The 21,936-nt window shown below is 37.9% G+C and overlaps 1 protein-coding gene across 6 annotated transcripts in view; it reads right to left on the bottom strand.

Annotated features, from left to right (window-relative positions):
• The window catches only part of C11H2orf76 (chromosome 11 C2orf76 homolog), an 89,304-nt gene that overhangs the window by 20,543 nt on the left and 46,825 nt on the right, over positions 1 to 21,936 (bottom strand). For 4 of the 6 annotated variants that reach the window (XM_054548600.2, XM_054548601.2, XM_063712439.1 and 1 more), the window contains exons 3-5: positions 19,598 to 19,648; positions 15,869 to 15,906; positions 10,015 to 10,096 (exon numbers count right to left, since the gene is read on the bottom strand). In XM_054548600.2, the coding sequence (XP_054404575.1) occupies positions 10,015 to 10,096; positions 15,869 to 15,906; positions 19,598 to 19,648 (171 nt within the window). 6 annotated transcript variants of the gene reach the window in all.

Below are 21,936 nucleotides of genomic sequence, written 5' to 3'. Positions count from 1 at the left end.
TCTCCAGGAGTTCTGATTAAACGCAGGCTGACTGAAAGGCCTCGGAAATAATGACTCCACAGGTGCTGGTGGTCAGCCATAATAAGGAATCACAAGTATTATATTATTTAGAAGGAATGTATCTTCCAGGACATAGACTTGTTCTCAATGAACAATTTTCTTCCAGAAGTGCAAGCATCCTGCTGCTTCCTCTCTCCAAATAAATGAGTTTGATTCTATGATAGTTTGTTCCTGAAGATGGAAAACACAGCTCAAGAAAGAAAAGAAAAAAAATCTGCAACATTATTTGTATAGGCTGCAATACTTAAAAAAAAAAAAAAGTAACCTTCCTACATCATAAAACCTCCCTAAAATATACACAATTCAACTGCACATATGGTGGTATGTATCACACACCCTGAGCTAAATGGTAGCCATGAGGGTCAAGAAACTCAGAATTTCTGGTAGCCACAGACAGAAACAGTTGCTCTAATTAGAAACTACAGAAAAAATAGACAATAAACAGTATGATCTTAGTCTTAGAATCTTTTTAAGGAACTCTACATGCAAGTCACCAAAATAATTCCTAATTTTAGAAAACAAATTATAATTTAAGAATCAATATTCCACAATAATTTTTAATAACAATTTATTTCCCTTTAAAAGGATCAAATGTTTTTCTCATAATATATTATTTTACAACAACAAAGAAAAAGAAAGAGAGAAGGAAAGAAAGACCTGAAGAGAAAGAAATAACCAGATTTTAGCTCAAAGAGTATAGCCTGGGATTAATTTTTTAAGATTTGTCAATTTCAAAAACTCAGCAGTGGAATAAAGAGCTTAATACAGGTATGCAAAAAGGAAGCCCTCGAGATGTTTTCACCAGGATGAAATGGGATTAGCTTTGTAGTTCTTATAATCTTCTTCACAGAAGAATGCAATTTCAGTTTCACTGGCTGAAAAAAAACAGAAAATGGAAAAAAAGATTTTAATGTAAATCTAAATTTTAAACAAGTATGGAAATCCACATGACTTTGATTCGGTATTTCAGAATAGCTTCAGATGCCCAAAGTGAAAAAGATGAGTTATTTGTTGGGTCGCACAATGCATTTTACCAAATCGACAAGAAGTTTCAGGTGAAGTTTTAAGAATCGAAAACTCAAATGATTTAAAAGTAAAAAAGAACAAAAAATAAAAAACCAAAAATTAAAATCAAGAGTTAATACAAGAATCTGGTTTTCAGGAAATCATAAAATTGCTCATTTATAGTCTTTTTTACAGTGCTAGGAAATAAAAAACCTTGATTCTTTTCTCAAATATGCTACTCAGGTACTGAAGGAAGGGGAGGGAAAACTCTTTTTCCCCCCTGAAATTAGCCTGTAGGTATAATAATTTAATACTTAGAGGATCAGTAGAATATTTTACAGATCACTGTACATTCTCGCTCATGACCCATCAAAATATGTGTCTGAAGAAGTTAATTTTTTGCCCTGCTTATGATTAATTCATGCGGCTTCAACAATATGCAAAGTGAAAGACACAAATTGGCTTCTACCTCAATACCTTCAAATACCTCTAATTATTCACAGGGGAGATGGCACAGCTAAAGGACCCATGAAGGTTCAGAGCAGTCACAATTCTTTCAACCTAGCAGGTCAAGGACTGTGTCTTCTAAAACAATAAGTCAGCAACATTATTAATTCAGGCTAGAGACAAATCTGATAGAAAGCCTTCCAATTATTAAACATGCAGTTCTTTAAGGTGTTGTGCCAACAAGTTCCACATTCATTTTTCAAATTAAACCAGAAGTTAATACAGTCTACTTGGCTTTTACAGAAAGAGCAAAAGGGCCTTCAGAATCTCCACAAGAAAACAGACAAGATTATTCGTAATGCATACTGAGCACTCAATTAACATACTCTCTAAAAACAGACAAGTAAAACTCTCCAAGTCAAATAAATAGGATAATAAGAAAGGGTGCCAAGGATTACCACTGATCTCTTAGTTTACAACTCTCATCTCATCATTAGACTTTATCACAAAATAATGAAATTAATGAGATTAGCATGCCATTTCATTAAAAATGTTTTTGCTGTTTTCAAGAATATCAAATTTAATGTTTGTTAATCATAAGCTACCCATGCTCATTACAGAAAATAAACAAATGTCAAAAGAAGAAAATAAAGCCACCCATAGTCACAGATCCTCATTCCAGTCCTCTACTATATCTTCAAGATTAAATTTAATCTGAGTAGATGAAAATCAGATTGCAACCTCGCATGACAAGGAGCCTGTGGGGGATACACCACAGAGAAACTAGAGATCAATAAGGAGGGGCTGTAAAAAGATGCACCCTGTGCAAACAGTAAGTTAAGGTACAGTTAAATTTTACAAGAAAGTGGCATCTAAAAGAATGGGTAAAAGACTCCTCCACACTTGGAATCAGTGGGAAAAAGAAAATCAAGAAAGAGAGCTTCAAAAACTTCAATATTCAAAGATATTTGGAAATCTATCCTTTATAGAAAAAGCTCCTGGGGTTTCCTTTTTTTGAAGGAAAGCATGCCCAGAGGTAGACGTATATAATTTGCAAGTGATTCTAATCAACCTTCTAATGGAGAATGAGCAAAAGACACCTTGTTCTTAATAATCACAGAGCAAGGTTTTATCTGTGATGTGCTATTTACATACATAACTTTACACAGCGCTTTGCCCACACAGCACTTCGCTCAATCCACGCTAACTGTAATTACAATTTTCACTTACTGCAGTTGACATTTATCTGAACCCCTTTTGAGAAACTAATATGTTGTGTGGCTCTTCAGCAATAGTAGGTTCAGAGAAGCTGCTGGAAAGCAAGGACTAAGCAGTTCTGTTTTGACACACAGGTTCTCTTGGGTCCAGTTAACTTAAACATCAATCCATTATTTACATAAGGCATTTATGCTAGCTCTCATAATGTGGACTCAAAATGAGAGCCTGCAGTGTAAAGATTTTATTTTCAGATGACTGCACTTCTTTTCAGGAAATCTAGGTAAACAAATGGGTTAAACTATAATAGTTCAGGTTGATTTAAAAAAATTTTCACCCTTAACAAATTGGAAAACACACAAATTAAAATTTACTCCAAACATTCAAAAGTAAAACATTAAATGGGTTTTAAATTTTAGTAATGTGGTCCTTAAGCAGAAGTAGAATATAATGTTTTCTTACATCTGTAAGACACTGTGGAAAATGTTTCAGAGAATTTCAGGGACTTACGCTGCAAATTTGTTTGCCAATTTATGTGAAAACCAATTATAAATGATTTTTAAGGTTTCTACATAATCACTTTCCACCATTATCCCTTAAATTCCTGCTTCCCAAATACTATTTAAAATGGCTCCTTTAAAACTGGCTGGGGATGAACCCTCAGGAAGTCTACCTTGTGCTGGTCCCCCAGGGCACCTGATTTTAAATTAAATGTGCTGCAGGCGGCAGTGCAGTCAGGTGCAGAGTGCCTTGGCATGGGAATCTGAAATGAATGTGCAATCTAAAATCCAATAAATACACTGCCACTTCATCCCTTCGTCTTACTATCAAATGAAACCAAGAACCCTCCAAATACATTTGTAGGATCCTTTTAATACTGATGTTCAAGTTTAATGAAATAAACACAAGCCAGGGCTTTCAAACTTTGGATATAAAATTAATCATTTTGTAATGCTTCCAGACACACAGACAGACAAGATACACACACACACCACTTTAACAGGAAAATAATGATAATGACTTTAAATGAAAGAATATAAGAACAATCGATTTGAAGTATAAAATCCCAAGAAAAATTAAATGCAATGTATTTAAACTCTTAAACTAATTTATCTCAACAAATTCATCTATCAACAAGGATTTATCCATATGTTCTGAGTCCCTAGCCTCATGCTAGTCAGCACCAATGTAGTATGAGGCACAGCCTCTGTTGTCTTGAAAAAGGAGCCTGAGACATGCGCACTGATTTTGTGGTACAGAAAATCCACAATCTTGGAGGCTGCCATGTGACAATAACTGCACACTGTTGACAAAAAAATACAGGAAGGGCGAGGTGTGGCTTCTGTGGCAATCTGAGACCAAAAGGACAAAGTTTCACCCTCTCTCCCACTCTAGGAGTATAGCCTATCCTCCCAAATGTCACAAAATCCTAATCTACAAATCATTCAAAGCTGTGCTCGCAGCTGAGTTATATTTCTAAGTTTTCACCACCAACAAAGGTCCCAAGTGCTGTGCCTTTTATTTCATGACTTGCTTCAAATATTTGTTTTGGATCTGCTGGCAGAGAAGATTTCAAACTACAGTTTGAAGAAAACAACTAGCCAAAAAAAAAACAACAACAACAACAGCAACAACAACAAAAAAAAAACCTCAGTCTTTGATAGACTGGGTACATGCCTGTAATTTCCACCATGGTGTTGGGAGGTAAAACGGGAAACACTCTACAGAGGTTCACTCTGAGTCCTGCTTCTGGAATCCTCCAGTTTCCTGGGTCCGACACCCACATTACCGAGTAACCAGATTATCACTGTTTCTATGTAAGAGTGAAGAACGGCCACCACAACATACTCTCGAAGGAAGAAAACACGCATGACCTCAAATATTGCTACCCAGAAAAAGAAAGGGAAGGGGACCCACGCCTTAAGGAAACACAAATCAAACATCATGCCGAAAGAGAAGGGGGAGACACAGAATCCCACAATATTAGCTGTACAGACAAGATCACCCAAAGGGGCGAGGCGTGAACGACAGGGTTCTGGTTGGGGGCAGATGCCAGAAGTGACACGCAAAATGAAAACAAACCACGAGGGAGTTCTGGAATTATTACAGGACCTGGCTTGCCGAGAATGCTTCCCTCAGATAAACACTTAACAGTCTGGCCACTGTATCTTGTTTTAAAATGTTTCCAATGAAACACAACTGGCTTTGGAAGAGCTACCCGGCCACAATTTCTCTTTTAAACCAGACCAGATTGGAAAGACAACGGTAGTAGAATGTAGCAAAATGAAAGAGAGAAAATAACACTTAAAAAAAAAGCTTACATGTAAATTTATTACTTAGGGGAATTAGCCCATAAAACTACAATTGCTGACAAAAAATTATAAGTAACATTTCTAGGTAAAAGTCTCTTCTTGCTTCTACTGAGCAAATCTTTTTTAAGTACGTATTTTCGTACTGGGTCCACAAGCAAAAACTTCCACTGACGTCAGGTGTAGAATGTTCCACAGGGATCTGCAGTGCAGATAAAAAGCCAAAGGATGAACTAGAGAATTTCTCCCTGAGAAAAGAAATCTTCAAACACGTTTTTTTCCCCTAATTTCCCCACTTGCAGCCTTTCTTTTCCTTTCATGACTACTGCAGAAAAGTCCTAACAATAAATTTGTCACCCTGGCATTATTCCCATGGCAACTGGCTGTGATAACAGAGTGACAGCTCTACAGCAAGATCAAGTAGTGAAAAGGGAGACAGAGATGACTTCGAATTTTTCTCTTAAACCTCTTAAAAATCTAACTAGACACGGCACTGAGGGAGGGAAAATTCCCTAGAAAAATCACATATTTCAGGCCAGGCACAATGACTCATGCCTGTAATCCCAGCACTTTGGGAGGCCGAGGCGGGCGGATCACTTGAAGTCAGGAGTTCAAGACCAGCCTGGACAACGTGGCGAAACCCCGTCTCTACTAAAAATACAAAAATTAGATGGGCATGGTGGCACATGCCTGTAATCCCAGCTACTCAGAGGCTGAGGCAGGAGAATCACTTGAACCTGGGAGGTGGAGGTTGCAGTGAGCCGAGATCGCGCCACTGCACTCTAGCCTGGGTGACAGAGCGAGACTCTTGTCTTAAAAAAAAAAAAAAAAAATCACATTTCAAGTATCATTTTCACAACTCAATTCTCACTAGAATTCTTTGTTGCTCTCCAAGTACCCTCATCTCCTTCCCCAGGTATAACCTCAGCTTGTCCCCAAGAGCATAGCAACACCACTCTAGATAACAAAGAGAAAATCGCTCCCTGCAGGGACCTAAATCACTCCGAGCCCAGGGTTGCTGGCTTGCTGGAGTTCGGAGTTCGGAGGGCAGTTTGGAGTCCTCATACCACCCTGAAATGAGTGGAGAATCTGGGAAAATAATCTGACTCTGATCCAGAACCAATAGCCTTAAAGTAAGAGGACAAAAAGAGGGATTTGCTTCTCACCTTTACAGATGGTTCATTACATAAGTCAGTTTGAAATTAATCACAGGACCAACAACTCAATATTTTAGTAAAGTCAAAACATTTGCCAACTGCCTTCTCCAGGACAGTTTCCAAACAAAGCAGTTGTTCCTGAGGGCCTTTTACACACATCACTCCCGATGCCTTCATTGTTTTACACAACCTTTATGACAACCTTCTAGAATAGGTTTCATTATTCTATTTTTACAGAAAACAAAATAGAGTTTCAGAGAGGATAAGAGGCTTACAGAAAGCCAGAAAGCAAGCAAAGTACACAGCCTTCATTCTAACCAATTTTCCCCAACTTCATGGGTTCATACTTTAAAAAAAAAATTGGTCCTTTAATGACAAGGAATACATGTAAACTGTAGAAAAATTTTTAAATCACCATAAAAACAATTAGATAATACAGAAAAGAAAGGAGAATATAAGTTACTGGCAATGCCACCACCTCAAGAAACCATTTCTATAATTTTGGCGTATGATCTTTTCTCCATATATGCATAAACAATAATCTTACACGTATACTTTAAACATTTTAAAACAATAATGGGGTCGGGCACAGTGGCTCACGCCTGTAATCCCAGCACTTTGGGAGGCCAAGGCAGGTGGTCAGGAGTTCGAGACCAGCCTGGCCAATACGGCAAAACCCGGTCTCTACTAAAAAATACAAAAATTAGCTGGTCATGGTGGTGCACACCCATAATCCCAGCTACTCAGGAGGCTGAGGCAGGAGACTTGCTTGAACCCAGGAGGTGGAGGCTGCAGTGAGCCGAGATTGTGCCACTGCACTCCAGCCTGGGTGACTGAACAAGACTCTGGTCTCAAAACAAAAACAAAAACAAAAAAACCCAAACAATAATGGTATCACACAGTATGTTCTATTTCTATTCAATAAATCAAGCTCTACATCAGTGCTTCACATACAGGGAAGGTCAGGGCTAACCCCACCACCCCTCTGAAGACCTAGCACAACCTCACAGCTTGTCCCTGTTGGCTTAGAAACAAGTATCACTGAAATTCAAACTTGAGAAAGTCTTATTGGTCAAACCGACCCACAGAAAATTCAAGGTCATATTCATTCCCGACGGTGGTATAAGAGTATCCATTTTCCTACACCTTGAACTCCCTTGGACAATGCCACTTTTTTCATGTCTGCTAATCTTATAACAATTGCTGCTGTCCAAGGTCACCCAGACAGTAAAAGACAGAATCAGGTTTTGGACCCAAGCACTCTGGCTCTGGACTCTCACTGTTATTTTTATAGAGATGAGGTCTCACTATGTTGTGCAGGCTAATCTAGAGCTCCTGGCCTCAGGCGATCCACTAGCCTGGCGTCCCAAACTGCTAGGATTACAAGCATGAGCCACTGCACCCGGCCCCAGACTAGAGTCTTAACACTAGACTCTACTACATAAAACAGTATCTATGTACTCATTTCTAATAAGTACTCATTCTCTCCTAATAAGGTGGAGCTATTTTTTATATGTGAGTTATTTCTTCTATCAATAGAATTTTTCTTTTTCATAGTAATTACAAGGGCTCTTTATAAAGTCAGGCTAGTAACTTCTTTTTCTTTTTTTCTCTCTTTTTTTTTTTTTTTTTTTTTGAAATACAGTCTCACTCTGTTGCCCAGGCTGGAGTGCTGTGCTGGAGTGCAGTGGTATGATCGCAGCTCACTGCACCCTCTACCTTCCAGGTTCAAGCCGTTCTTGTGCCTCAGCCTCCCAAGTAGCTGGGATTACAGGCGTGTGCCACCACACCTGGCTAATTTTTGTATTTTTAGTGAAGATGGGATTTCACCATGTTGGCCAAGCTGGTCTCAAATTCCTGACCTCAAGTGATCCTCCCGCCTTAGCCTCCCAAAGTGCTGCGATTATAGGCATGAGCCACCACGCCCGACCCCAGGCTAATAACTTTTTATCTGTTGTATATGCTGCAGATATTTTTCAAAGTTTATTGTTTCTCCTTTAACTGTGTTTACACTTTTTAGTTTATATGTAGTCAAATTTATCACTTCTCCCCCTTTATGGCCTCTGTCTTTGAGCTCATGCTTGGAAAACTCTTCTCCTTCCCAAGATTATGAAATTACTGAACTACACTTTCTTTTTAAAAAATTTTTTTACATTATAACATTTAACCCATCTAGAATTTATTTTGTAATAAAAACAGAGATGAGATACAAGTTTGAATTTTATTTTCCTGAATGCTTTGGCAATGGGCTTGACATAATTTTCTGGCTAAATCATTCTTTCCTCACTTCTTTGAAATGCCAACTTTATCATCCTGTGAAATATTACCCTTTTTTTCGTTTTTGGATTTTCCGGTGTTTTCCATGGAGCTGTCTGTTAATATCAGTCTGTAGTATTTATTATGCTTTATGCTTTAACAACAAGCAGGGCTACCTTATGGGTGCTACATGCCCCAATCACAAAGGTGCCACCTGCTACAATAATATAATAGCATTTAAAGAAACAAATGCCAAATTTAAAATCATTATTCAAAATAACAACCTTACATATTCATAACATGGAAAGACAAGAATATTCTAGCAAATATTGTAGACGTCAACACAGAAATCAAGTCTAAGATTTCACAACATGCTATTTAAGATCCTATTTAACTCGGAAGATCTATGTCAGGAATTCATGCTCGTCACATGAATGAATCAGAAGTAAATTCCTGATACATGTGATTAAAGTAACTCAAAATAATACTCGTCAAAAAAAAATTGAGACTCCCAGTGTGCACCTCACTAACCATGTTCCTTAACAAGTGCATATAAATAATTATGAACAATGTGAGGCTGAGGCAGGCAGATCGCCTGAGGTTAGAAATTCGAGACCAGTCTGGCCAATATAGTGAAACCCTGTCTCTACTAAAAAAATACAAAAATTAGCCAAGCGTGGTGGTGCACACCTGTGGTCCCAGCTACTCAGGAAGCTGAGGCAGGAGAATCACTTGAACCCGCGAGATGGAGGTTGCAGTGAGCCGAGACTGCACCACTGTACTCCAGCCTGGGCGACAGAGTGAGACTCTGTCTCAAAAAATAAATTAATTAATAAATAATTAAGAAGAAGCATGGCTTGTGACACTGCATCTGTCACCAACCGCAGAGGTGTGTCATGGGCACACTGCCTTTAACCACTCAGACCTCCCTGACAATCTCCACTCCCTCTCCTGCCAGATCAGCTTTAGGTGTACATATACATAGAATAACAGTGACATCTAATGGTCACAAAACAGGTCACATAACATTTATTTAGAATAAAACCACATGCACATTCTAGGCTGGAAGGCCCAATCAGGTACTTTTCAGCTGCACACACCAGGTTCCTATTTTAAATTCCATGCCTTGGTGGGCCCTGAGTGATTCGGAAGACTATCAAAAACTACACTGAATGTGATACCAACAACGCGTTTCATTATTCCTCATTAGTTCTCACTATGTCCATTTCTCTCCAACCATCGGCTCAAGTGACAAGGATAAGAGTAAGTAGACATGGTACTAACAACCCGTCACTTAAAATGACCCTCAGGAGAATTCTGAGCATACTTTCTGAAAAGAGTCATTTGCATTCTGCATATTTGGAGAGCAGACACCGAATGTCCTCAGTCAAGAGATCGGAATGCACATCATTCTCATCCTCCTCCTCTGAACAGTTACCGGGCAGTGTCAGGGGGGCCAAGGACGGCATTTACTTTCCAGTGAATTATCCAAATACTATCAGCCAGGCCTCAGGATAGGCTGGCAGAGTGTTTCCCCTCCAGCAACACAAGGCCCCCTTCCTCACCGATTCCAGCTGCTTTCAGAGTGCTGTCTTCTTTCAGCAGGAGTCTGTCGTCATCTTCCAAACTCAACACAAGTTCATTTGTCTAAAAAAAAAAAAAGAAAATCTGCATTTTATCAGTACTTACATGGGTTTGTTTGGTGAGACTTCTCAAAGACACAGAGTTGTAACTTTGAGCACAGCAATAATCTAAGTAGATTCCACTGCCCTGGCCGTAATGAGGGCAGTGAACAGAGGCACAGTGAGGTCCTGCCGAGTGCATGCACCACATAAAGCAGTGGGGAGAGTTCTGTGGCATGGGCGTGAAGTCAGATCAGGATGCAAATCCAGACTCCACCAGCACCCAGCTGTGTGTTCTCAACAAGCTACACAACCTCTCTAGGACTCAATTTCCTCATCGGTAGAAAAGGGGAGGAGAGGCCCCTTCCTCATCACCTGTGGTAAGGGTGACAGAATGGGGCATATAAACCCTCAGCAGTGCTGGCCGCAGGGTGAGCACTCTCTCTTAGCTGTCACTGTTCTTTTGCTGCATCATCATCATCATCTTCTGCGATCCTAACCTGGTCAGCAACAGAGCTGAGCTTCCAGCTCTGGCCAGTCTGACTTCTGAGAGAAGCAAGTATACTTCCTTTTTTTGTTTTGTTTTTCGAGACAGGGTCTCACTCTGTCACCTAGGCTGGAGTGCGGTGGCGTGATTATGACTCACTACAACCTCAGTCTCCAAGGCTCAAGTAATCCTCCCATCTCCAGCCTCCTGAGTAGCTGGGACTGCATACATGTGCCACCAAGCCTGGCTAATATTTTTTATTTTTAGTAGATACGGGGTCTCACTATATTGCCCAGGCTCATCTCAAACTCCTGAGGTCAAGTGATCCTCCAACCTTGGCCTCCCAAAATACTGGTATTACAGGCATGAGCCACCACACCTGGCCACAAGTATACTTCAAACAGCCAAAAGTCTACATATCTAAAAACCTTGCCCAAGCTAAAAAACATCTGGTTCCATGTCACATTAATTGGAATATTTCTCTGTGATTTGGGGTGGGGGTAAACGAGAGTGCTCTCCAGTGATATTTACAAATCCAGTGAGACTCATAAATACAAGTGAAAATTTAAAGTTGCTATTGACCGGGCGCGGTGGCTCATGCCTGTAATCCCAGCACTTTGGGAGGCCGAGGCGGGCAGATCACGAGGTCAGGAGATCGAGACCATCCTGGCTAACACGGTGAAACCCCGTCTCTACTAAAAATACAAAAAAATTAGCCGGGTGCGGTGGCAGGTGCCTGTAGTCCCAGCTACTCAGGAGGCTGAGGCAAGAGAATGGCGTGAACCTGGGAGGCGGAGCTTGCAGTGAGCCGAGATTGCACCACTGCACTCCAGCCTGGGTGACAGAGCGAGACTCCATTCAAAAAAAAAAAAAAAAGTTGCTATCTGCCCCTAAATAGCACAAAGAGATGACCACTAGTGGCACACAGCGCCACTTGTCAACCAGAACACACCTGTTTAGCAACATATTCTATTTGTAGAATACAGCTGAGACAGAGAGTCAACAGAATGGCCTCTCAGCAGCCAAATCAGAAGCCCAAGCCACGCAGGGTTTATGGACCTCATTCACTGCAGAGCACAGGGGCTTAAAACTCCAGAGCATACAGATTAAAAGAAAAAATACTTTACTCAAAAAATCATTTTAGAATAGGTAATACAGTCTGTAATCCCAGCACTTTGGGAGGCCAAGGCAGGAGGACTGTTTGAGCCCAGGAGTTTGAGACCAGCCTGAGCAAGATAGCAAGACCCCATCTCTACAAAAAAAAAGTTTTATTTAATTAGCTGGGTGTGGTGGCACACATCTATACTACCAGATACTCAGGAGGCTGAAGCAGGAGGATATCTTGATCCTGGGAGGTAGAGGTTGCAGTGAGCTGTGTTCATGCCACTGCACTCCAGCTTGAGCAACAGAGTGAGATTCTGTCTCAAAAAAAAAAAAGAATAAGTAATATCTACTCATTATACAAAGTTCTCCAAGCACATATGAATAGAAAGTGAAGTCAGTCTCCTTCCAATCCCCATCCACCAGCTATCTAGTTCTCCAGAGAGGACTGGGACCACTGAGAGGACCTGTTTCCCACACCCTCCCAACACAGTATGTTAGCAAAGCCTTCTGATCCTTGCCAATCTGGCAGGTGTGGATTAAGTATAGTCTTAATTTGTATTTTATTATGCTTCAAATTCTGAATATTTTGTATTTTTTAATGGAATTGTAGGCTAATTTATCCAATAGAGTTGTAGAGTCTAGAGCATCTTCATATGCTAAGGAAATTCAGGCTTTTCTGTAAGTTAGAAAAATTTCCCCCACTTTTCATTTGTTCCTTGCTTTTCCTCAGTGGTTTTTTTTTTTTTTTACACAGAAGATGTTAAATGAATTTTCGTGGAATAAATAAATTAGTGAGTGAAGTAAAATGTATCAATCTCGTATCGTTTCTCAGTTTTCTGTCATATTTAGAAAGCCCTTCTTCACTCCAAGATTTTTTAAATTCCCTGTTCTCTTCAAATATTTTTATGAATTTCATTTTTTGAATTTTTCATCATGGAGAATTTCAAATATACAATAGATACAGAATAGTGTAATAAACCCCCTGCCCTGTACCCAGGACCCAACTTGAACAAATTATCAAGTCATGTTCCATCTGTTTCATCTCTATCCTCATCTATGGGTTTAATTTTTTAATCCAAGGGGTATTTATTTTGGCATAAAGAAAAATACATGGATTCAACTTAGCTGTTTTTTAGATGTTTATGCAGTTATTCAAATACTATTTATTGAACCCTCCATCTTTTCTTTACAAACTTGAAATGCCATATTTACTATACATTCAATTTCCATATTTGGAAATATTGGGGTCTATTTTGGAACTTTTAATTCTGTGCCCTTAAACTACCAGTTCATGTGACAGTGCCATACTGTTCTAATTACTATCGTTTTATAACATGTCTTATATGTTAGAGCTAATTACTCTCATTTCTCTTTTTCAAAGTTCTCCTGATTATTCTTATTTTTTACATACTGATTTTAAAATCAGCTTATTTAGTTTACATATAAACACAAGTATTGTATTTTATTGGGGCAGCATTAAATATGTAAATTAAGAGAGAACTGATTTTACGCTGTTGTATCTTCCTATCCAAAATATCCTAAGCATTTCTACTGAAGTCTTATTTTGGAACTCTCATAGCAGGTTTTGTTTTGTTGTTAAGTTGAAGTACAGTTTCACACAATAAAATGCACAGATCTTGAGAGGAGTTCACTTTAATGGGTCTGAAAAATTAATCCCAGAGTTTAGATTCATATTTTCAAGTGTGTGTGTGGTGAGGGGTGAGGAAGGACAGCAGCATTTTAAGTTTTCTTTTTAAAGACCTTGCACATTTCTTATAAAGTTTGTTCCAGGATATGACTTCCACATATGAAATGGAAATTAAAGTTTTTATTTCAATCTTTTTAATTGAAATTATTCTGACTTTATAAACAGACCACTGATTACCATCCATAATACACACACACACATGCGTGCACGCGCGCACGCATGCACATACACACACAGAGGAGGCTCTGGTGGGAAGGTATCCAGTCAGTCTTTTTATTGTAGGAATGGGAAGAAATTTCTGAGGATATGTAGTAACTGCAATTAGGAAAGTCTCTAAGCCCAGAAAATTAGGGAAATGGGGAAAATGCCTTTTATGAATGAGCTCATTAAGACAAAGGAATTATTTAGAAGTCTCTCCTTTCGGCTGACGAAGGAGATTAAAATTACAGCTGAGTTGGAACACTGACAGGCCAAGCCAGCAATGCCACAGGCCCTGCAGATGGGGAATAGAAAATGAAAGAACAACAATAACTTGGAAATGAGAAAAGTGACTGTGAACTGGATAAGGCACAAATGAGGACATGTAGATGAAGTTTCTCTGAAGTTTTAAAACTGTATCTGTGAAAATATATTGAACTCTTCCCTTAGAAAAGTTGAAGCAGAAACTTGCAGAACCATCCCCAGGGCATCTTAACTAGCATTGTTATGATTTGGATGAAAGTTTATAAAGCCAGATTCCAGAAGCACTCTGAGTGACTTAATTGTTTTGGGAATCCTCCCTTAAACAAATACATTGTTCAACTGGAAAAACAAGCCCTAATTTTGTAACTAGAACCTGCCAGTGTGAAACATATGTCTTAAATATAAGTAACAATTCTAAGATTGTTTTGTCTTCCAATGACAGGATATTTCCAGATTTTTAAAATGTTATAATACTGATAATTTGAACACGATGAACTATGTCTTCACTAAGATAAAGGAATAATTTACTACTTACTCCTTTTTGGAAACATGAGCATATGAAAAGCCAAATGACGTAGAACATGCAGCAATGAATGGAGAATGGGGACTCACTTTGCTTTACTACCTTTTCGAAGAGCGTATTGTTTTATTTTAACTTTATTTTATATTTATATTTGTATTTTAGATATATTGTATATAATACATAAAAATACAGAACATTACCTATTCTCTACATTTTAGGAACGAGGTTGTAAACATTCCTGTCCCAGAGGAGAGAAATTGGACCAAGTCCAAATGCGGTGGCCATATATTCTAGTACCAATCAAAAGGGCAGATTCCATACCACAGCCCCAGACACGTGTGAGCATGACATTTTGAGGCATTTCACAATGGATATTGTAAAACTGGCATATACGATCCTTGGTATAAAAAATAAAGTTACTAGAATGAACCAACCCTACTAAACCCTTGACTTTTGCTCAGTGAAACTGATTTTGGACTTCTGACCTCCAGAATTGTAGGAGAATAAATGTGTGTTGTTTTAAGCCACAAAAAAATTTTTTAAATAAAATAAACTTTAAAACACAGTTACTAATCAATGGTCAACAGACATACCCTCATACCATTTTCTTGTGATCTGTGATACGCATTTATCTGAAAGGTGACTGAGTGTATGGAGTACATCTACGACTACAGAAGACAATGAAATAAAATGAATGAATAAATACTTCATTCAAAAATTGTTATGGAAAAACTCCTATGAGCCAGGCATTGTGCTAGGTATTGGGCTATGACAAATAGTATCTTGTTCTTGAGTAGTTTATATAATACAGGAAGATTACTGCTTTAATGAGGACTCTATAGAAGGCCACTGAGATTAAAGAAAAAAAGATCACTCTGCTCTGTCTGTATGATAAACAAGTCTTTGATTGTGGCTTCATAAAAACGTTACTTTAAAAAAGTAAAAAAACAGAAATATAAACACACAACAAACCCATAAATAAACAGCTCTCTTTGGGAAAGGTGAGACAACTTCAGGATCGCAGGCCGCGGCCTTGGTGGAGCTAAAAGGTGTGTTCCCAGAGCCACAGTTCTGTGCCTTCTCTTATACACAGCAAGAATCAAATTAGAATGAGTGAATTATTTGTGTCTGCGTCTGGTCCTTTTGTTCTGGTATAGAATTAAGAAAATAAAAGACACTGGATTGCCAGATATTAAGCAGTTTCTTTCATCTGTAAATTGAAATTACTTTTCCAAGTTTTATGCTTATTTTATGTTAAATATGTGCTTGATGAACAAAATATGGTATACTTTTTTTTAATTAATACTTTTTAAAAAAGGACCTACTACTAACAGGGAAATAGCTTATTTTTCTTCAATGAAAAAGCTAAGGCAGTAGAAAGAGTACCTACAAAATAAAAAGCGCTATTATAATGGGAAATATTTTAGATGTACATGTATTCATTCACTTATTCACAAATTCAACCAACATTGATTACTTGCTATGTTCCAGATACTGTACCTGTGGAACATACCTTTGATTTATGTGCTTGATGAATAATCTTTAGTGTATCTGAAAGAAAAAAGCAAGTTATCTTTTTACACAGTTTATTCTAAACTTCAAATTATTAAAATGAATGGAGAGTGGCTACAAAATTGAGAAATGTAAGTCCTTGTTTTATAACCAGACTCGTTTAGAAATATACTATACAGTAAAAGAAAAATTACTTCTGTAGATCATTAAAACTGAAGTAAAAGATCTTTATCTTTTAAAGCCTTGGTCTTTGACACACAGCAGTGTGTGTCAGAACTTTTTGTCAACTCAGCACATTTTTTCTTAGAATGGAAGACAAGCAAATCAGATTACTGTACCTTGTTTTTTTGGAGTCGCTACAGAACAGGATTAGCAAATAATGTAAAAAAAAAAAAGCCTTAAAATAGACATTAGCAAATGCAGTTCAAAAAAATCTATTCAGATGAGATATAATGACAAGAGAGCAAATGATGATACAGGTGTTGCCACTCTCAGAATTCAAACACTGTATCTAGGACCACCGGTAATCTGAGCAAGGCTGCTAATGCCCCAAGAATATCAATATCTGTCTCTTGGTTTGCAAATACTGCACAGGCTCACACCATTTAATCTGCTCTATTCAAACCCAACTTCACTCCTTAATTTGTTTATCTTGAAGTCAGGCTACACTGTGCACTTCCAGTAAGTCATTTCTCCACACTTGGGTAAAATTCTAACTGAGCAACAATCAGCCCTTAATTACATAATCTACGCAGGCATTCAACAGGTTGAAATTCAGAAAGTTTCTAATTCTTCACTCGTTTTTATTTAACCCAAGAAGTTTCCAATTCTTCACTCGTTTTTATTTAACCATTTAATTAATGCATTATGATTACAATGTATTATTGAATAAACTCCCAAACTTAAACTAAAACTCATTTCTATCAATCACGTTGTAACAAGGAATTCCAACAGTGACAGGAAATGAAAGGATCTATTTTTAAAACAGACCTTATTTAACTATGTTCTCATAATACACAATAAGGTGGCTATCTAGATAAGAACTAGCACTCTGAATTTGCTCATTATTTTAAATAGTCAGCTTTCAGTTATCTATTACAATTTTTTTTTTTTTTTTTTTTTTTTTGAGATGGAGTGTTGCTCTGTCGCCCTGGCTAGAGTACAGTGGCATGATCTCGGCTCACTACAAGCTCCACCTCCCAAGTTCAAGCAATTCTCCTGCCTCAGCCTCCCGAGCAGCTGGATTACAGGTGCCCACCACCACACCTGGCTAATTTTTGTATTTTTAGTAAAGACAGGGTTTCACCATGTTGGCCAGGTCTCGAACTCCTGACCTCAGGTGATCCACCCTCCTCAGCTTCCAAAGTGCTGGGATTACAGGCATGAGCCACTGCACCTGGCCTTGTAATTTTTTATACAAGGTCAACATAATCCTCAGTAACTCTGTATTCCTAAGAAATAAAAATAAATCTAACCTAAGTAAAATAGGCATATTAGGGATGTAAATAAACCGTAATTACTAAAAATAAGCTTAAAATGTGTGTAAGAAAATAAACAAAGTTGACTTTCAGCTTGTCTAGTATTCCGAATTACCTATCATGTCCTTTTTCTTACTATAGATATGTTTATTATTTGAGACAAGTGAGAGAAGCCAATAGTATTTTTAAAATAACAGGAGCTCAAAGTCTGTTGCAATCAACCTGCAAAACTATAGTCTGGCCTTACTAAATATTAATCCTGTTCTATATATTTTGCTAATGAGCCTTTAAACTAGAAATCCTGCTGCTCTAATAGGTTTGGCGAACACACAATTAAACGGCTACATATTTTAGCAGAAAAAGAAATGTTTTGAAGAGAAGTTTTTGCCAGATTTTTCTCTCCAACAGAAAGGGGTGTGACCTGAGGAGTGGGTAAGAAAGGAGAAATGACAAACCAGCAGAGAGATGTATTACTGTCCCCTTCTGTGTTGAATAAGCTGCTTCTCTTGTTCTTGCTTCTTTCAAATAATCCTCATAATTATCACAAACAACACCTGTGGGCATTGTTTTCTTAATACAAATTCTTTGAGGAAAGCAACCTCATAAAAATATCATCTTGTATTTGTGGAGCATCACACACAGCTTTATGAAACAGAGAGGGATGAGCAGCCCACACTGTACAACAACTACATTCTTGTGTGCCCTCATGCGTCATGTCTAGGTGATAGGGATTTAAAATAAGTAGCATGCATGGTAAATCAATAATAGATGTGGATGCCAATTAAATGGGAGGAGGGCTCTGAGATATCTCAGGCTCTTGGTGACAGAGAGAACCAGCCCTTTGCCAAAGGGTAGGGAGACAGTAACTGGCAAAACTGAAATCTGACTCCACACTCTTTCCACTCCCTAATACCTAACAAAGTGCTCTGTCCCGCAGACTGTGAGGTAGCGGTCCCGGATGACAATGACAGGTGAAAATAACACTGCAGCCTTTCTTGTTCAACAGAAAGCAGAAAATTGTTAAACAGCCAAGTTCAGACAAAGCCACTTGAAGTCTATCAAAACTCGAGTGGTTCTATAATTTCTTCACAAATAAATGTATTCATTTTTTCTGCCAATTCATCTGAATAGTATAGAAATACTAGGGCAGAAGGATGTTAATAAGATAGAATAGTCTAAAAGGTACATTATCTACCACAATAATGCTTAGCAATTTGGATATTCTAACGCTTTCATTATCTAAAATTTCTTTCAAAAGAACTTACATGGAACACAGCTTTGCACATAGACATATAGACACACACATACACACACACACTATGAAAAAGGAAACCATATGTAACTATTCTAATTTAAAATGGCATCTGTAAGTTGATTCAAGTTTAAGGCTATATTTTGAGACATTATACTTTGAAAGCCTTGAAAGCCACAATTGAGAAGTTTCATATTTACCTTAATCATCCTTTTTATTCCTTTATCTTATTCAATATTGAGTATGTAAATTCTTTAAGCCCAATAAATCAAAGTACTTTCCACTCAGTGCCTTCAACTTCTGCTTCACTACCCCTTATAACCTCACAATTAGTTTCTGGATATTAAAATGCATACACACGGCGAAGATTGTGATTTCAAAGGATTTTAGGTCATAAGTTGTTCTATCAAAAGAGAACAGAATGAAAAGCCACTCCAAAAAAATAATCTAAGGTAATAAAAAATTTATACTTTAAAATGTCTTCACCAATTAACAGAAATATTTATTAGGTTCATCATACCTTTCAAAGGAAGTCTCAAATTCAAAGTTTGGTGAGTGTCACTCTGCTGAAGGTTAATAACTGTGCCATCTTTATAACAAATAATGAATGACATCTAGCTTCTTGCCTTATTACTCCATTTTTAAATCATCAATTGTAACACATAAAACTACTATATAACATGCTCAAATTATTGGCATTTAAAATGTTAAATCCCTTCTTTTAATTCTTAGTCTTCAATCATTTTTCCTTTTCTAATTACCTGGCAGAGAAACTCGTTTTAAACATAGTTTTGGCAAACATGCTATTCTTTGCAAATACGCTACTTCCTTACTATTACAATTCATTTGAGCAATATACCAGCATTCCTGTATTTCTAAATAAACTTCCAAATTGGTTTTTATTTACAGTTAGTCATTTTTGAAAACAAAATTTAAGTTTGTAACAAACTAATGCAAAATTGTATTTATATATATTTTAAAAGAATAAAAAAATAGTTACCATATTTATAATTTCTGAATGGTGGTGGCAGGCTGGTCCTTAAAGGGACATCTACAAGAGAAGGATTATTTTTATTACACAATAAGCAAATAGACACTCATAGAATATGCACAGTCTTTTGGTTCTATTCTTCTCTATCTACAAAGTTACCTTGAAAAAACTGATTGAACACAGAATGAATACATCACCAAAATCCAAGGGCCATCTACATTAGTCCATTTTCATACTGCTATAAAGAAATACCCAAGACTAGGTAATCTATTTAAAAAAATGTGTAATGGACTGGGGAGGCCTCACAATCATGGCAGGAGGTGAAAGAGGAGCAAAGGCACATCTAACATGGCGCCAGGCAAGAGGGTCTGTGCATGGGAACTGCCCTTTATACCATCAGATCTCATGACACTTATTCACTATCATAAGAACAGCATGGGAAAAACCCACCCCCATGATTCAATTACTTCCCACCAGGTCCCTCCCCTGACAGGTGGGGATTATGGGAGCTACAATGCAAGATGAGATTTGGGTAGGGATACGGCCAAAGCATATCACCACCTAAAATATTAGAGCTATTGACAAGATGTTGAGTTGTTACTATCTGAACTAGGACTTCAGTAACACTATTAAAAGAATGTTTAATTTCATTAAAGACAACAGTATCTATGTATAGTTAAAATATATACTAATACATTTGTGTGAGACATATATATATATATAGCTGATGTTTGTTTAGCATATGAATCTGAGAGCCCCTTATGGGTCTTTGGCCATTAGTAGAAACCAATGATCTAGAACAATCTTATTACTCTACCAAAATTCATATAACCAACAAAATAACTCCTCTAACTCCACAAAGACAACAAAACACAGTAAATATTCTTTTAAAAACATATTCCAAATGCCAGTACTAATTTTAATTAATAAGATCTACTGGTACAACACCTAACAGAGAAATGTATATATATATGTATATATATATATCTATCTCAAAATTACATATGCACATACTCCTTGACCTAGCCATTCCACTTCAGAATCAACGAGTGAATGAATGAATTTATTGATTAACTGACTGACGCAGGGTCTCATTTTGCTGCCCAGACTGGAGTGTAGTGGAACAAACATGGCTCACTGCAGCCTCGACCTCCCAGACTCAAGTGATCCCCCTGCATCAACCCCCCAAGTAGCTGGGATTACAGGTGCATGCCACCATGCCCAGCGTTTTTTGCATTTTTTTGTGGAGATGGGGTTTTGTCATGTTGCCCAGGCTGGTCTCAAACTCCTGAACTTAAGCAATCTGCCCACCTTGGCCTCCCAAAGTGCTGGGATTACAGGCGTGAGCTACTATGCCCAGCCAGAAATTTATTATCATAGAACTATACTACGCACATGTGTGTGTGTAAAATGACATTCATAGAAGGGTATTAACTGCAGCATTGCTCACAGCAGCAAATGTTAGGAAAAGTCCAAATGTCCTTCAATTAGGTACTCGTTAAGTAAATCATAATATGCCCAAACAATGAAAAATACTTTTCAACTGTTAAAAGAAAAAGAAGGAAGCTCTCTACTAACATGATAAGATCTTCAAGTTACGTCAAGGCTAAAGAGATATGAGAGAACATTATTTTTAGGAAGCTACCTTTTGAGTAAAAAGGGGGTAAAATGAGAATTTATGGTGGGATTTGCTTGTACTTGCTGAGTGGGGGGTAGGGAGGGCAGGGGGGTGGTGCACTGGTCAGACAGAGACCAGAAGGGGAAAGGAGACTTTTCACTATATTCCTTTCTACACTTTGATCTTAAAACCACATGAATGTGTTACCTACTAAAGAAAACTAAAACAAACAAAAAATATCCACATATCTAAATTAGGAAATGTGAAGGTTTTTTGAGACAGGGTCTTGCTCTGTTGCCCAGGCTAGAGTGTAGGGGTGTGATTATGCTCACAGTAGCCTTGACCTCCTGGGCTCAAGCGATCCTCCCACCTCAGCCTCCCAAGTAGCTGGGACTACAGGCGCTCAGCACCATGCCCATAGTCCTGGCATTTTTTTTTTTTTTAATAGAGACAGGTTTCACTAGGTTGCCCAGGCTGATCTAAAATTCCTGGGCTCAAGCAATCCTCTCACCTCACCCCCAAAGTGTTGGGATTACAGGCATGAGCCACTACACCTGGTCAGGAAATGTGGGTTTTTTAAAAATGCTTTTTCAAGATCAAATAGGTATCAAATTAAAATATAATTTATTCATTTATGTTACAAGCATTTAAAGCACCTACTATCAGGTATTCCAGGAACAGAGTAAAAGAGGAGCTGCCCACACATGACAGCGTGTGCTCCAGTGGTGAA

The sequence above is a fragment of the Pongo abelii genome, chromosome 11 (assembly GCF_028885655.2).
Source record: "Pongo abelii isolate AG06213 chromosome 11, NHGRI_mPonAbe1-v2.0_pri, whole genome shotgun sequence".
In the NCBI taxonomy this organism is placed as follows: domain Eukaryota; kingdom Metazoa; phylum Chordata; class Mammalia; order Primates; family Hominidae; genus Pongo; species Pongo abelii.
The sequence above is the reverse complement of the archived record's forward strand: the minus strand, read 5'-3'. Positions and strand labels throughout refer to the sequence as shown.